Below are 15,158 nucleotides of genomic sequence, written 5' to 3'. Positions count from 1 at the left end.
CCTTGCAAATATGAGTAACCTAGTCACACAAGGATCTGGATTACGATTGCTGAAGCTTGAATTGCTGTAATATTTAAACTATTGGCAGACTACATAGTGTAATAATGAAAGTCCACCTACCTTGATTATTTTTGAACGATTTTAGTTAAAAGTTGAAGAATTTTAGCAATAAAAGAAGAATGTTTTTAGATAAATGTGATTACAATTGACATATTCTCCAAATAACGAATTAATTTTTTAACAATATCCAGATAACGAGCATGTGTTTTCTTTCTCTCATGTTTTTCTTCCAGTTGGTGTTTGCGAGTAAAAGTAAAAAGCATAGAATAAGATACATAGTTTAAACTAATCGTGATTCTTGTTGGTCTCCCCGATTGTAGACATTGTTTTGTGATTCTTGTCTTTTGTAAAAATTTCATTCATAATACAAATGCTTTTACTTGCTGAAGGTTATACTGATAAACATGCACAGGTAAAATACTACCAGAAAAACAATTACATAGTTGTGGGTCCATACTGAAAATGTTCATATTCATGTTTTCAATATTACGTTTCATTTTTCATAGATTAACGTAATAAAATGTACAACGGTAGTTTTTTAATTGAGATCCAATAAAAGTTGTTTACATGCTTGTCAAAAAAAACCCCCAATCCAAGGTCAACCACTGTCAACATGCTAGTTTGCCGATACATTTCAAGCCCTTTCCATGTTGGGTTTTTCCGGTTGTATTATTTGTTACCATGTTTAATAGTAATCCTGATAGTTCTTAAAGACTATATCATTCGGTTTTTTAATTATAACAGAACATTTATACTACTGGATCTATCAATAAATTGTTAAATGTCAGTATTGACTGTACTCAAAGAATATTGATCTGTTTCATGACAATGTTCGATTTCATTTTGCGTTGAGGATAACAATGTGATTGGATAAGTTTCTATGAGAAACACTTGGATGTGTACAGGTTCGCTTTAGCATACTCAAACTTTAGTCTGTTCCAAAAGTTCCAGAGGGAGTGGTTGTAGAGTGGTCATGTGTAGAAGAAGCTGTCACTGATAGTCAAACAGATAGGCGGCTGAACTTTTTGATATGCTGATTCCCATATTTTAGCACGAGTTCTGATAATAATATTGACAAGGTCATATAGAAAATAATAGTTTTTCATATTTAAATTTCTCCTGCAAGTTATATTTCCAAATAAAACGTTCCTTATTCAGCTACACAACAGTTCTTATTTAAATAAAAAAAGACTGCATCCTTGAATGTTTTGTTATCAAAATCTGTAACATAAACTTGCACAAATTTTAACCCTTTCACTGCCACAGCCAGTTGTAGTAACCTTGTAAATCACTCTGTAGGATTATGGACACTGGCCCTGTTGGCAATGTAATGGTTAAAAAGTTTTCACCAAAACTGTAAATTTTTTAGTTTCTCACCAATAACTGTCTGTAATTTTTACGCTTTCACCAATAACTCTTAAACTCGTTCATGGTTTCAACAATAACTGTCACTTATATTATGATTTTTCACTAATAACGGTTGTTCGTTTTTTACTTTTCCCACAAATAACTTGTCACTCAGTTTTAACTTTATTTTTACTAACAACTATCACTCATTTTTATGTTTCTAATCAAAAACTGTCATACTAACAAGTCTATTGTCTAGGAAACAGGATTTTTCTGGACATTTGCCATAGTTCAGTGACACAAAAAAAATCAGTAACACTACATTTCGAGATTTGCAGTCAGAATCTCTTCTTCAGGTAAATAAATAACCCAACACAAATTACAAAACTAGGTTAAAATAACAAATCATACCAGAGCGTTGTGACACACGTAAGTCATCACGCACTAAGGCTGTGGGCCAAATCACAAACCACCATTGTTGTGTGTCAACTTCACTAACTCTAAAACATGCACTTAATAAAAAACTAAACACAATACTAATTATTAAGACTGAACTACAGAATACAGGTCTCAATAGGTCTGCATTCGCCTACCAACCAACTATGACTGAACAATGGCAAATGTCCAGAAAAATCCTGTTTCCTTTCACAATCCTTCCATCGTCAAAAACAAACTTCAAACAAAGAAGTCTATTTTGAGTCACTGTCACCAACTTGAAAGGAAAACTGTGTACGGTCACAACTACTACATCTTGAAATCTACAGTATAAACAAAAGGGTGTTGTGTGTTTTTGGCATACAATTGTTTACTACCAAGACTATTGTATGTAATGTGATGTTTGCTATATCGGAAGGTCTTGCTATTGTAGTTGTCCCCTGGCCGAGACGGCTCAGACACGGATATGGAGCCCACGGCCAGTCAATCGCAGGACTGCGAGCCCACGCCTCCTCTACAGCGGCACGGCAGCAAGACCAACTTCTACTTACCGCCGGTAGAGAGGCAGTGACTCCCCTCGCACCTACACTCCCCACACTCGGCCCAGTCCACCATCCGAGGAACAGGTATGACATTCATCTGCTCGTGGCAAATCTTTTACCAGTAAGATAAATTCTGTTTGTACATTCCTTTAGAAATCAAGTAAACATAAAAACTTGGGTATAAATTACGGAATTTTTTATGTATTTGACCACCTTTGTTATTTCCCTTTCTATCAGACCTTTTTAAATTAATTTTTTTTCTAAACGTTTTATAATTATCATTCAAATTCAAACCCAAATTCTTTTACTGTCATCAAGCATTTAGTGCAATAGACTAAGAACTCACAATTAACTAAGAATAAAAATAAAATCATGGGTTAAAATTAAAATACATATTTTATGTCATGGTTTTGAAAATGTTTTATGTCTCTAGTGGTAATTTGCCTGTATTAATTAATATCTACAAAAATAAATTAGGCACAAAGGGAAAATAGCAGTTCCAAAACCCATTTTAACCATTTGTAGAAAAAGCTATTGTCTTTTTAGGACTAAAAATGTATAATACAATATCAAAAGAAATATGTGATTAAAAAATACAAATTTTTTTCAAAACTATTCAAATTATGACTAGTAAGTAAACAAAATATAAATTTTCTTCTGCATACTAATAGTTTAAAAACGTTTTATTCGGATCAGATTTGCACATAAGTACGATTTGCAGTAAGTTATTTAGATGTACTGCAGACATTAGATAGATGGAGTTATTCTACCTAAAATTAATTGACATTTTATCTGAGCTATCACCAATTTTAATTCAACACGAAGGAACCTTTGCACAGGCTTTGTCTTTAGAGGCCCTTTATTTTATAAAAGTATGATTAATTACAATATTGGTTAGTGTTATCATATAAATAGAGTGTTTCCCTCTTTATTAATTTTAGTTTATTTTGATGAAAGAGTCATTATGCAAGTGGTATATTTAAAATGTGTGTTAAATGTAGTTAAAGTGATTCGTAAATAATTACTTTAAAATTCTTGTAAATTTTAAAAAATAGGTACATAACACTTTTAAAAATAAAGGTATTCCTTATATTATAAAAAACTGTAAAAACACATTAAAATTTAAAGTTTGTGCATCAAATGATGTATGTAAGAAAATTACATAAATAATTTTGGAAAAAAGGAAACATGAATTTCTTTCAAGGGGCGGTTTATTGCCATGCACTGAAGCCGCAAGGGCCTTTTGCGTACTCCGGATGTGTACTGTAAGGCCTACCAGTTTTTAATTTCAGCAGTTCTACAGAGTTCCAAGATGACATAACACTTCCTTAGTACGAGGGTCTTCCAGAAAGTAAAGAACGTTTTGTTATAAGTCAATAAAAACAAAAGATAAGAGCATGAAAATTTATTTATAAATACTTATAAATACTTACTCTATTTTTCTACAAAATCCGCCGGAACTGTCAAGGCACTTGTTGTAGCGTGGGCACCAGTTTTTCTATACCGACGTTATACTGTTCTGCCGCCAAGGAATGAAGCCAACGTTTTTACTCCTTCTTTGAGGTCTTCGTCACCCAAAAAGTTTTTTTTCTCCGCCTAAAAAACACTTTCAACTTTGGAAACAAGTGATAGTCACTCGGAGCCAGATCTGGACTATACGGAGGGTGTCCGAAGATTTGCCATTTGAAAGAATTGAGTTCTGCTTTGGTTCGTGCACTGCAATGAGGCCGAGCATTGTCGTAGATCAGCACCACTTTCGACGACAGCATTCCGCGTCGTTTGTTCTGAATAGCGTGGCGAAAGCCGATGCAAGGTCTCGATGTAGGCCTCTGAGTTGATTGTTTCGCCTCTCGGCATGAACTCCACATAGATTAGACCTTTTCGGTCCCAAAAAACTGTTGCCATCAATTTCCTGGTGTTCAAATTTGGTTTTTCTTTCCTGTTTTTTGTTGGTGAATTCGAGTGATGCCATTCCATTGACTGGAGCTGTCTGTTTCCGGGGTTCGATAGGAAACCCAAGTTTCGTCACCCGTTACGATGCAGTCAAGAAACGCATCACCTTCTTCGTCATACTGAGTCAAAAACTCAAGAGCTGCTCCCATCCGTTTAGTCTTGTGGACATCAGTAAGAATCTTAGGCACCCAACGAGCACACATTTTCTGATAACCAAGACGTTCAGTCACTATTTCGTGCAAAAGCGACCTTGAAATTTGTGGAAAAAATTCCACTAGACCACTGAAAGTGAAACGACGGTTTTGGTTGAATTTTTCCATCAACTTTCGCTGCCAACTCGTCAGTAACGAGTGACGGCCTCCACTTCGTTCCTCGTCGTGCACATTAGTTCGACCTTCCTTAAATTGAATGCACCATTTTCTCACTGATGACTCGTTCATCATCGCATTGTCACCGTAAACTGCCTTAATTTGCCTATAAATTTTCAATAGGTCGAACATTCTGTGCATTCAGAAACCGTATCACACTACGCAGTTCACACTTGGCGGGATTTTCAATTAACGCCGCCATTTTAAACTTTCACAGGAGACGCAAACGTGACCTCACGGTACCGCTACTCAGCTCACACTGAGGCAGAAGGTGTGGCTAACGAACAAGCTATCTACTACCACGGTGGTGGGGGAACTGCGCCCGCCCGTGATGCGCAATCGTTCTTTACTTTCTGGAAGACCCTCGTATAACCAAACTAAGAGCAGGTGTCTCTACAGAGTGATCATCCAGAAAGATGCAGGCCATGTTGTAAAGATGCTTCCTTAAGTGTTGACATGTCCAGTAATCAAACACTTCCCCTGTGTGTGTGTTGTGTGTGTGTGTGTGTGGGGGGGGGGGGGGAGGGTGACTGCAGAACCAGCCTGCTCATTCTTTAAGCCATGTATAATCTCCACATTCACACACGTTCAGTGTGAACCCACTTTGAGGCAGCCCCAGAGTTTTCACACACAGTTGAGGCCTTGTCATGTTAGATGTTGAGTCCAGATTATCCAAGCCATCAGTCGTTTTGTTATTAAAGACCCCTCATTAGGAACCCTGAAGGAAGAAACTACCTGATAACAACCCCAGAATAATTTTGGAGTTGAACGCACAACAGTCCTTCATCGCTGCCAGGCTAACTGTAAATTTGGTGATCGTCATACTCCTATACCACAGACGAGGAGTCAGCAGAGCACATTTGGTTGGATTGTCCTGCCATCGTAGAGACTAGGAAAAGATACTTGGGAGCATATCTCCTCAGCCCCAAGGACATCAGAGAACAGGAGCCCTTAAATCTGATTGGTTTTTTGCAAAAGCCTCGGTTTTTGAGGGCACAAATTAAAGTAAGGGAGGCGCAAAGGTCCTTTTAGGACTAAGTGCGGGGACAAAGTGTCCTCTTCCCTCAGAAGGGGAAAAAAAAACCCACAGACGAAGACTTAGAGCGCACCCATTATGGCAGTGACTTCTGCCTGAAAAACTGATGTTTCAGCTCGATACTATGCTCTTTCTGTCCCAAATTGAGTTTTGCTAACGAAATAAATAAGTAAGGAAGACAGGTAAGGTGGTTGATGATACCAGGTGTGTTCGGAAAGTAAGTACTGAACATTTTATTGTACAGCTTTAGCCCTGCAGAAGACAATTCTGCGTAAGTGCACTGGTCTTCCTTGATCACTAACTCCATTCTCATTGCTTTAAGAGTTTTTTCAATTTGCTCTACATATTTAAAATGGTACGATTACAGATCCTGCGATGGTAAGATTCGTGCTGTAATTGTATGTTTGAACGTAAGTCCATGTTAAACCGGCTGAAATTTATTACCAGGTTAAGAGATTATATAGAAATTATTATTTTTACTGACTTACGAAAACAGGAGTATCCAATTTTTGACAAATTCGCTTGACAACTCTTTAATAATAGTTTATAATTTTGACTACACTTCATTTTTATCTTGAATTTTGTTAGTATTTAGGTGTATATGTTTCTTATTCTTGGATAAATTTGGAAATTTTGGCTATTTTGAATTAGTTTTGTTTTTAGAAGAACCTTAAACAAAATAATGTTACAACTATATTTTTGTTGTATGAAAATTTTTACTTTTTATGCAATATATTCAAGCTATCCACTGCAAGTTAACAAATGTATTATAGGTATAATTTAAACAAAAATATAATATTTAACACAGTTGAAAGAAACCAGTGAAAGGCCTGTCAATTGAAAGAAACTCTTGGACATTCCTGTGTTTGATATTGTTAACACCTGTATTTACTTAAAAGATTTATGTTGCGTAGTAGGGGACTGGAGGTGTCACGCAGTCACACACGCCCGACATGGAGCGAGCGTCAGGCCCTTCTCCCACAATGCAGCAGAGGATCAAGGCCATCGGAGTGCCCACTCCTCTCGCTATGTCTAGTCCACTGCGGAGGTGAGTCTTACTCTGCTCAGTAACTTGCCACCAGGGCTGGATTGTACAAGTCAGAAACGTGTTGATCGTACATGTTTAGACATGTGCCTTCAGATTCACTCTGAAATTAGTGTTATTATTCACACTATAATAAAGATAAACTACGGTTTATGATAAAATCTGTATAGCCTTAACAAAATTCTTATGTTATATGGGAAAATCCTCAAAAAAATTAAGATATTTATATGAACTATTCTATACATCATAACACACTCCTCCCTTCTCCCAAAAAGTGTATAAATAAACAATGACTAGTGGATTTATGCCACATTAAGCCTGTAATAAAAGGGTTAAAAGTAAAAGAAAATAAATTCTAAACTTCAAAAACATTGTGAGTACCTCTATTCTCATATTTAGTCATTTTATGGACTGAGTACAAATTATTATACATTGGTTCTTTGGCAGATGATGATCATTAGTAAATTACATCTTAAATTAAAGTTATGTGGACATTGATATACTGTGTACCAAGTTTTAAAAAGGAAAAACTAAAATATATCCAAAATCCTGTATCAAATGATGTTATTGACAATTAGCATTACTTTACATATGGCATCCTTGTGTCCTTGGCTAGATATGGGTTGACTTGGTTAACCATAATGTTCCTCAGTTCCTGCATGACAGGAACCCTCAATTACAACAATTCCCTCAAACCTACATCTCTTCATTGTTACTTACTACCCTTCTAGTGTTGAGGGACTCCATGAATCTTCTCCCTGTATCCGAATGCTGATCTAGATTTGGTCTCTTTAACTCAAAACAAGTCTTATATTCCCACTGAAAGAATTCAAACACCGGTGATTTCCTATCTTTCAGTTTCTTTGATTATTCCCTTGGAATTTTTAAGCTCAAAGGCCAATAATTACCTTTACTATGGAACAATTTAAATGAAATAAAAATATTTTATTTACTTTTCAGATTGTTTTTTTTACGGTCTTTTTCTTTTGAGTTACTTGCCTATTTCTGCACTCCTTATGGAATACTATGTCTTCTGTACACCACTATCTCAGGTTCATCTTTAGTCGTGGGCTAGTTCCCAAATAACTCTCTCTGTTCAAAAGCTTTGTCTTGATTATTGGTTCTGAATCAAATTCCAATTCTTTGGAATGATTTTTCTATCATGATTTCAAAGTTTTCTAGTATATAGTTCATAGTTTTTATTAGTTTCACTTTCAAATATGGTTTTTACTCTCATACTTGTGATAAACTTTAAATTAGTGCTCTGTAAGTTCCCAAATTTTGTTTTTATTTTCATCGGATAAAAAAACAACTGGTACCAAGGATGACGCGATCATTTACCCATATTGAAAACTTTAAAAAAATCGTTAACCATTAATTGTCTTGCATTTTTTCATCGTCATTTGTTCAGTGCCAATTAGTGTGTTTACATGCTAATGATTGGTCATGCCGTGTTGATCTATCATGCTCTAATTCTTCACTCCACATTGTATTGCACAGGTTCATTAATTAGCAATGCATTGTGTTCTTTTCTTGGATGCCCCTTGTTGGGACTATTTTTGTTCCACATTATACCATGGTCAAAACAAATTTATAGTTGGTTGATTGTGTACCCAATAATACGAAAATGTACAAAAATGATGTGCAGCATTCCACATTGTTACACCATGTTAAAATGTTTCCAGACATGTCCATCACAATGCTGTTGAACAGTAAGGAACACTTTGTATTGGATCTGTTTTTTGCTCAATATGTTTCCATTATTGTGAATCATTGCAAATTCATTATTATACATTAATTTTAAAAATTTTGAAATATTTCAAAGTGAAATCAAAAAAGTCAAAATTAAGAATAATGTTCATGTTGATCCCTTCACATCAGTGTGAATAAAAGAATGCAGAATCTCTCTATTTGAATAAAACAAGCATGAATCTAGCCAACTAGGTTGTTTCTTAATCACCTTTTGAGTGCTTTAGTATCTACTTTCATAGTTGAGGGAGAGATTATTAGATGGCATTAATATAAAGTATAAGAGATGTTTTCATCGAAAATATGAAATATTTTTAAAACCATTTATTTTTTCACTATGGACTTGTTGTTTGAGCTACATGCAACAATTAAAAAAAAAAATTAATGAATATGTTAAGGCAATTCAAATTATTAAAATAACATGGAGTTAATATCATATAAAATAACAAAACTTACAAAACTGTATTTTCAAATTAAATAAGGATATTATAATGTGTTTAAATAATAAAACCAAATTACTAATAATAAATTTAAAATCAAATTCTTCCAAAACATTACTTTCACAATTTATTTCCCAAAATATTTCAGCCTTACTGTGGAAAGCCATCTTTAGTAATCAGATGTTAAACTGAAACTGCCAATAATAAGCATTATTTTGTAGATGAGCATTGGTTTGTGTGGCTGAAGCTTAACCAATCACTGGTGAACGCATTAGACACACACAAAACGTCAAGATAAGACAGATTCAAGACCAAACATGCAATAGACAAAACAACTTGCGAATATTTCTTACTATTGGGCGTGGTTATAAAAAGAATCTTTAGAAATAACCAAGAAGGAAAATTACTTTTAACAATGCCATATTGATCAATACTGGTCAGTGGTTGTTTACGCTTCAGCCAATAATGATAAAGTTCCACCCTTTCAACTTGGCTATACAAACAACTGTGACTATTAGCAGTTTCTGTTTTACACCTGTAAACTAAGATTACTCTTCGCAGTAAGAATACAATATTCCAATTATGTAATGCAGTGAGCAATGTTTCAATGCAGTATGAACAGAAGGACCATAAGATTTTGATTTTACAGTAGAAAACCAATAATCCAGATTAATTGGGACCAAACCCAATCCGGATAGTAAAAAATTCGAATAGTTGGATTTTTCTAGAAAAAAAGGTAGTTTTTAGGAATAAAAAAACACACAAAAAATACGATTGAGAATGTATGCGGTATTTATTACGAAAAACTACCAATGACAATTTTTACATTATATAATATTGCCAATAAAAAAAAATCACTGTAAAATACATTATTTTTTTAACATACCAGGCAGAGTCATATGTTTTTTCTGCCTTAAATCGATTCCACACTGCCAAGTCTCACATCGTTTGTCGGTGAGAGCAGTTGCAGGTGGTCACACTGGTTACCACTCCGCCTATCTAAGCATGATGTTTAGGCCTGTGAATCCCTCACTCACAGTTGGTCCCTCACTTGGCTTGACAGTGAAGTCCTCATGTTCCGGGTCATCACTTTGAACGAGTTTATGTCAAATCAATAATACCTATGCTACACCCTCTGCATTGCACTTGGAACATCCGGAAATGTTTATGATCCTACAATTTCTGATTTCTTCAATCGTAGCTTTGTCATTTTCCTCCTCTTTGTCCAACTGTTTGATAATTTAAATTTTGTCGGCCAACGATAACACTACACAGCACTGGCCGACTGACTGAGCATAGACTGCAGTGAGTGAGACAGTGTGAGTCATCGCTCCCCCTCCCCCTCCGCTATCGCTACACTATGTTCGCAGTTACAAGGGTCAGCTGTTGTGCGCGATTCCTGCATATTTATTGCTCGCAGGACAATCTGCCTTTATACACCCAATTTTTTAGTTTTTCTCAATCTGTTCCGGTTAATTGAAGTTCTACTGTAATTATGACACTGGCTGAAAAAGCCTAAGAACTAAAATCATCAATAAACAATTTTTTTTAAATGAATAGTAATAAAATTAATGAAGAAACCAAGTGTAAATATTTAAAAGAATGCAATCAAAATATTACAAATAAATATATTATACAAAATTAAAATTACGTTTAAATATTCTGAACTTTATTTTATTGTTTTTAGTTTGTAAAGTTCTCCTATTATTTATAGCCACGATCAGTGCTCATGGTAAAAGACTTTCGTTACTAAACAGAGTTGCTCCAATTGTTAAATTACCTGTTAAATTGAACAGCGTATAAAAATCATTGAAGCTGCAGTTTACGAACACATCCAAGGAACAACCATGCTTTGCATTCTCCAACCCTGGTGCTGTACCATACTTTGATATAACCAGCATGCATTGAAGCTATGCATGTTCTTGTGTAACGTAGTGTTGTGCTTATCATTCCACTCACTCTGATTTTAATAGTGTTGTCAAAGGTCAGTATTACTAAGCAAGTTTTATTGGAGTTCAATTGCGAACTTCAAAAATGGAAAATGTAGGCTACTTTTGTGTTTCTAGGCAGCTTGAAGTTTCAATTGGTGTAGGTTGCTGCCAAAGGAAAACTCCATCTCAGTTATGATTTAGTGCAATAAAACAATATATTATAGAATACAGATTATTATGTAATTTTTCAAGTATTCAGAAATTAAAGTACAGCAAGACTATGAACATTTGCCATTTTTATATTAAAAAATAGTGAATCACATTTTTAATAGGTGAATTTAGGGCTAAGAAGCCCTTTTTAATACAACCTGGAAAAACCAGGTTATGGTTTTTTGTTGTCAGGTTTATGTATCATGATAACAGAAACATGAGGTTTCAAGAAGTCGTATCGGCTCCCTTCTTCAGGTGTATAATCCTGAAACGTGAGGTCAAGCATAAGAAGAGAGCAAATACTGACTCTTGAAACCTCATGTTTCTGTTGTAGTGATTTATAACAAAAGAAGTGTCCATAGTTCTATTAAATCATTCATACTCACTAGTTGCATACTATATACTCATATGTACTGTTTACAACTCTTTTCAGTCATAAATCATATGTAGAAACTGTATATATTTTAATTATATGAACAAAAAAAGTAAGTTGTCATTAGAGAATTAATAAATAATGGTAAGAACACATGTGCAGCTTTCATGGCCTGATTGCTTAAAAAACTACTAAATAAAATAGAAACATTTTTATTTTATAAACTTTAAAAGCAAGTTGGTGCACTGTAGTGTGCTTTAAGTATTACATTTTTATATCAGAATTATTATGTTTATTCTTATTTATTTTTTATAAATAAAAATTGTGTAATTTAATTTTATAGCTAATTTTAAGATAAGTGTAGTATAAGTCTAAATTCAGTTTATGTAGTTCACTAAATTTTCTAAATAATACTTTAAATACCTTTGCCTTTCATTAAAGAGATCACAGGTTTTATTCCCAGGAGGTTTTACAATAATTATTCAATGGGTTTTAAGTCATTTTGTTTTAAAATGAATTCTGTTCAAAAATATCAAACCTCACTAAAGTAAATTTTCATAAAATCCCTATGACTTACGGCATAAAAATGTATGATCAGAAAACTATCCTTTGTTTTAACAACTGATTTAAAAAAAATTTAATTAGGAAAGATTCAATGTAGAATTTTCATTAATAGAGAATTAAAAATTATGTAAATATAAGGTATTAACCTCTAATATTTAATTTTGCCCTCACAGCTAGAGGCATATAAATGTCTGTAATACTGGCTCAATAAATATTTTTTTAATAAGACACTGGTATTATCTCAAATTAAATAAATAGTAGGTTGGATTTGAATTAGTTTATGTGTAATATTAAAATTCCTTAAAAGGTTTTACATATTTCAAATAAACACATCTTAGTTTATCACTAGTATAAAGGAATACAGCATTTTCCAATATAATTTTTTATTTTGTGCAAGGCCTTTCTGAATCAAAGATTCCATATCAGGCACTTCACAAAATTATCAAATGTTTACATTTTTTTTAATAATAATTAATTTTATATAATAATAATAATTAATTATAATAAACACATCTTAATTTATTTAACCTTAAATTTAGCTGCTGCTTCCGTTTTAAAACTTAGGAGAAGACTGTTTTATTATTTTCCTGCTTTTTTCTTCTTGTTTTCTGCAAGATTTGCCCGGTCTCATTGCTGTATTGATTTAATGTACAGCGAAACAAACCGTGAAATCCCTTCTCTAGGCCACATGTTCCAACCACAATCAATCACTAATGAACTGTTAGCTGTAAATGCTTTATAAATGTGAACTTGCAGGTGTGGATGATTACAAGTTAGTTAAGTACTTATTTTCGTGTAGGTTTCCCCGCTAGGACACAGAAGAAAGGTAGGCGACTTCGTCTTGTGCAAACCCTCTGCGCTCGGCTTGGTAGCTAAAGTTGTGCTCTTGTCCCTCCACCCCCCTCCTCACCCCTGAGTGGTACTAGCGTTGAGCGGGGATGCAGTGTGGGTGAACTCCGTTCTCTGTTGAATAATGGTGTAGCAGAAACTGCCGTTGCAAATGTCCAAGTTATATGTAAGAATGTAGTCACTACAGCAGTAACATTGAAAATTATTGTGTGTTTTGGTTCTAGTATCACATTCAGTGCTCTGTCAGTGACAGTTATCAAGCTTACATATCAGATAAAAGTGAATAGGGTTATTCACAAGTAATCGAAAGCTTCCAGGAAAACTGGTTCACTTAACATTTATTTTTCATTGTTGTTGTGGAAATATTTTGCCTTATAATTTGCACTGTTTCTTCATTCTATAAAAGAATTAAAATTAAGTGGTAATTTTTAATTGTGTATTTAAAAAGAAATACATAGCTGAAAACTTGCAACTAGTTATAAATAAGTAGATAGTAATTTGAGTTGGAGATTACGTCACATTGCTATAAATAAGTTCATGATGAAGGTAAGGTCATCATGTTGGGTCTATTAATATTCTACCTTTATTCAGTTCTTCATATTGAGTTTGTTTATAATTGGTTTAAGTTAGAAATTTTCTCACTTCAAATATTTTTTTTTCTGTTAGTACTGTATTTGCCAGTGTTACAACTTGTTCAAGTTGAACTTAAAAATTTTGATTTTTAACACTTTAGTACATTTCGATCATGGAAAGTGAGAATTTAATAGGTGTTGAAGGGTTCAGATCCTCTGTGACTGAATATAATTTACAAATTCAGGTGATTATCGTAGTAGCTAGGTTTTGTAGAATATTCTTACAATGAATTTACTGCAATTTGCTTCTTTAGAATTTCCCTAAGTTGGCTCTATCTGCTTTTAGAATGTTGTGCTTGCATTAGCTGATGCGCTGTTTTGCTCTAATCCCTTAATACCATTGTATGTCTGTTCTTCAATATTATGCTATCAGTGCTACTCAAGGTGGTTAGATGTACATGTTGTAGTTTTTCCAGCTTTAACGTTTTTATCAGTAGGGGCATTATTTTTAGTATTTACATTTTATGGCATGACTATAGATAAAAAAATGTTGTCTTGGACTTAAAATTTGACAATTCAGATTGTGTTATAATGATGATTAATTTCAACACTTAGATCGAATCCTGGCACACCGACACAGCCGAGGCGGCCTGACTTCATCTCCGTTTCTGGCAGCAACCACCCTACAAACCTACTACGAGTTCCAGGGCAACCGGGGCAACTCGGGGCCTGAGGCGAGCCCCCAGCGGCGTTTCCTGTCCGAAGGAGAGCTTCTGCGAGGGGGAGAACTGCCTCCGGTGTATCCTCGGACGAACAACACGGTGGATAACATCCGAGAGTTGGCGGGTTCGCCCCAGAGAGGGGTTTACACGTGGAAAGACACTTCACCCAACGCTTACTGCCAACAGCCCCGCCCCACCTACGACCATTACCGGTCCAATCCCACCAGTCCGACTCAGCGGGGGGTATACTACCCCGCTCTGCGGGGAGGTGTGCCCGTCTATCCCCCGCCACAGTCACCCCAAGTCAAACGCAAGAACCTAGTGACTCCTGTGACCCCGTGTGATGGCCGGCGGCGGCCGATGTCGTTTGTGCGCGCCCTGGAGATGTCGGACTCCATGGAGATGGCGGGGGCCAGCCAGGAGCCCCGGAGAGGCACCACCCCCACCCCCGACAGACAAAGTGTATATGATATGAACTACGAAATATCTGTATAGCTTTAATTACACGAGTTTACGAGGAAAGTGAGGCGCATTCTTTAGTCAATTCTGTATTACCTTCAGTTTCTTTGTCATTCTCTCAAACAAACTAAAAGAATTTATTTAATATATTTATTGTATATTATTTCTTACATCAACCAAACAATATAAAACCTTCATGTTTATTTTAATGTTTCATTATGCTTATGTCTCATTTCACACTTAAAAATAACGTGTCTATAAATTAATCTTTCACGTGGTTGACAATTTGGTACCTGTGTGTATCAAACTTAGGGCACATTTTTTAAGTAAAACCTAAAATTTTCGTAATGGAAGAATTTAATTCAATGAGTAATTTGAAGAATTATGTTTCACAAACTTGACAGTATAGATTAACACTTGCTGATTTAAATGTTTTAATTTACTAACCATGCTTTAAAATATGTATCTATGATTTTGGGCTGCTTTTCTCAACACATTAAAAC

The 15,158-nt window shown here is 34.8% G+C and overlaps 1 protein-coding gene across 1 annotated transcript; it reads left to right on the top strand.

Moving 5' to 3' along the window:
• Window positions 1-2,275: 2,275 nt before the first annotated feature.
• Window positions 2,276-14,804, top strand: LOC124374855 (palmitoyltransferase ZDHHC8-like; the record flags this gene model as incomplete). The annotated part of the gene is given in 5 exon segments (XM_046832994.1): window positions 2,276-2,409; window positions 5,946-5,958; window positions 6,659-6,789; window positions 14,090-14,161; window positions 14,163-14,804. Coding segments are annotated over 5 exon segments (879 nt in total), but the record flags the coding sequence as incomplete, so codon positions are not given.
• Between the last annotated feature and the right edge of the window lie 354 nt (window positions 14,805-15,158).

Source organism: Homalodisca vitripennis, unplaced genomic scaffold, assembly GCF_021130785.1.
Source record: "Homalodisca vitripennis isolate AUS2020 unplaced genomic scaffold, UT_GWSS_2.1 ScUCBcl_10587;HRSCAF=19544, whole genome shotgun sequence".
NCBI lineage: Eukaryota > Metazoa > Arthropoda > Insecta > Hemiptera > Cicadellidae > Homalodisca > Homalodisca vitripennis.
The sequence above is the reverse complement of the archived record's forward strand: the minus strand, read 5'-3'. Positions and strand labels throughout refer to the sequence as shown.